General features: G+C 32.3%; 1 protein-coding gene across 1 annotated transcript in view; it reads right to left on the reverse strand.

Moving 5' to 3' along the window:
- LOC106460555 (potassium voltage-gated channel protein eag-like) overlaps positions 1-3,198 on the reverse strand; it is a 95,805-nt gene that overhangs the window by 50,979 nt on the left and 41,628 nt on the right. Inside the window, exon 3 of the mRNA XM_022387298.1 lies at positions 316-549. Coding sequence (XP_022243006.1) covers positions 316-549 — 234 coding nt within the window. The remainder of the gene's footprint in view (positions 1-315; positions 550-3,198) is intronic.

Raw genomic sequence — 3,198 nt, forward strand, 5'->3', positions numbered from 1 at the left:
CCCCCACGGCTGAAAGGGCGAGCATGTTTTTGGTGTGACAGGGATTCGAACCCACGACCCTCAGATTGCTAGTCGAGTGCCTTAACCACCTGGCCATGCCGGGCCATCTGCGGTGGATGGTATTGATTAGATGCCTTTCCTCCAGTCTATCTCTTCTAATTTAGGGACGGCTAACACAGAGAGCCCTCAAGTAGCTTTGCGAGAAATTCAACAAACGAACAACCATCCAGTGAGAAGAATTTTCAAACAAACTAAAAACATAACAATAATAACAATTCGTTACTCCTATAGTTTAATTCAAACTATTCCACTTACTATTCTTCTTGTAAAGCAGAATTTCGAACTGGTTGATGGCCTGTTTCTCGAGACTATGTTCGATGTCGGTGATGGTGTCCTTGTCTGTAAGTTCACCGTACATGAAGCCACAGCGACACGACTTCTGCATCACCTCAGCCCGCTTGTAGCCCGTTATTTTACAGAAGTTCTCGGAGCAATAGACGATAGGATAGTCCATAATCTGGGCATTAGCTAGGAGAAAACTGGAGGCAGCTGTAAAAGTATGACAAAACAAAAAATAAATAAATGTTAGGTTCACTGGTGAATATACCAATATGTGAACTCTGTTGCAAACCTACAATAATTCGTCTTAGATTTGGAACCCCAAAATATGAATGGTTATTTCACTAAATTTTAATAAATACCTTCTAATAAAGACAGAACTGTACAAAACCTGGGTTTTAAAATGTGCCATAACTTCTAATCTAGAGAGAACTATACAAACCTTGGGTTTTAAAATGTGCCATAACTTCTAATCTAGACAGAACTATACAAACCCTGGGTTTTAAAATGTGCCATAACTTCTAATCTAGAGAGAACTATACAAACCTTAGGTTTTAAAATGAGCCATAACTTCTAATCTAGATAGAACTATACAAACCCTGGGTTTTAAAATGTGCCATAACTTCTAATCTAGATAGAACTATACAAACCCTGGGTTTTAAAATGAGCCATAACTTCTAATCTAGACAGAACTATACAAAACCTGGGTTTTAAAATGTACCATAACTTCTAATCTAGACAGAACTATACAAAACCTGGGTTTTAAAATGTACCATAACTTCTAATCTAGACAGAACTATACAAAACCTGGGTTTTAAAATATGCCATAACTTCTAATCTAGACAGAACTATACAAAACCTGGGTTTTAAAATGCACCATAACTTCTAATCTAGACAGAACTATACAAAACTAAACTTGTTTTTGTATCACAATTCCACCCAACTAACTTTTCAAAACCTTCTGTTATTCAAGATATTTACCCGTGTGGCAGCTTTGTTCAGTACCAGGCCAGGAATCCCAACTAACTTGTCTAAATTAAATATTAAAGGAAAATATATATCTTTTTAAATAATTATTCGCATAAAATATACCCAGTTAAAAAAATAAAACAGAAACGTATTGCATACTCTTCGAGACAATGCTGGAAATCTACAGCAGAGAAATGACAATACTGTTGTATAAAGGCACAGTCTATTTTATTGGTGTATAAGCCACATTTACGTTTTAGTGACTGTTGCGTTTATAAAACTATAACTTCTATTCAAGAAACTTCATGAGATAAGATATTGACAAATAGTGTAAATATAGATATCGAGAAATATCTAAATGAAAGAAGAAAAACAAACCCCAAAATTGAGAAGTATTACCTTGGCTTGTTATAATGCTGTTCCACGAAGGATCGCAGTGCTAGATTATACAATAACGTTTTATACATTGGAAATCTATTTGAAACCTTGCTTCTCTTACCAGGTAATGACTGTTAAATTATGAATACAATGAAATCCGATAAGTAAATCTTCATGTTTGTCCATGAAGAAGTAAGAATGTGATCCCAATGTTATAAAAGGCAACATTGCATTTCCCACCTTATCTATTAAATTAATGAACTAATTAAACCAGCCTGTAAATACTAATATTAATCAGTGTAAAATACCATAAATTAACTATCTTTTTATACATTGTGAAATAATGTAACGTACATAGAAACAAGATAAACAGTCTGTTCACCCATTAAGTCAGTCTAATTATCACAGACAGAAATCTAGCATTGAATATCAAGGTTATGTAATGTTTTGATAAACTGGTTCTTCTCCTTCATTTCAATGAAAGCTAAATAATGAGCAGAACAACAGTTTTAACAGTAGTTGATAGCCCATTCCACGATAACCTCATATTTTAATGACTGACTCTCAATGATACTTCAGTAAGGAAACACATTTTGCTAATATAATAATAAGTAAGCATAATAAAGTGATTTATTTATGGTGGAACATACTACGTGTTTAGAAGAAGACAAACCAATGTTTTGTCGAAATCATTTTATTATAAATCGTTATTTGACAATTTATTTTGATTACCTATAATGATTTCAAGAAGCCTGTAGAGAGAGAGAACACATTGAAAACGTAATAATTTAAAATAACTAATTTTACAGCGAGCCAAACTGTGACATGCTCAGAACAGTGTAACGTATATAATTTTAGGCTTATCTGTACAAACACACACATTGCTGCGGTTTTCAGATAATTTTATTTATTTTACTAATTTGTTTTCTATTCCAGTCTTGAAAAAATTCCTTAAAACTTATAACATTAAACAGTTATTTTAAACGTAATTTTAAGGTGAACTGTCCGAAAGAGGTCGCAGATACTAACAAAATAACAGACTTTTTGGGGAAGTGTTGATATGAGCCAAATAAAGTTGAAGAGCAAAGTTGTAGTGTGTTTGTTTGTAGACAAGAGTGCTCATAAAAGGCTGTAACTTAGCGACCATTTCATAATAATGTTTTTCTGCTATTTTCTTCGATTTATTTTCTCTCTTATTTGTTATTTAATCGTTTTGTCGGTCTTTCATAAATATTTTAATATATATTCATACACAACAAACTTTGTTGAATGGATAATTTAACCATATTTTACAGCATGCAATGAATGTGTTTTCTTTAAATGAAATTAAATAACTTTTCGGATTGCAATTAAACAAATAACAACGAATAAATATGGTAAAGTAACTAAAGACTGCGATACAAACATTTTCATTTCTAATTTTGAAAACTAAAAAAATGTATTTAACAAACAACGATTATTTTATACACAATTCAATATAATGAGATTGTTTCCAGTCTCCAAATTACTAAA

This window comes from Limulus polyphemus, unplaced genomic scaffold (genome assembly GCF_000517525.1).
Source record: "Limulus polyphemus unplaced genomic scaffold, Limulus_polyphemus-2.1.2 Scaffold794, whole genome shotgun sequence".
NCBI classification, from domain to species: Eukaryota; Metazoa; Arthropoda; class Merostomata; order Xiphosura; family Limulidae; genus Limulus; species Limulus polyphemus.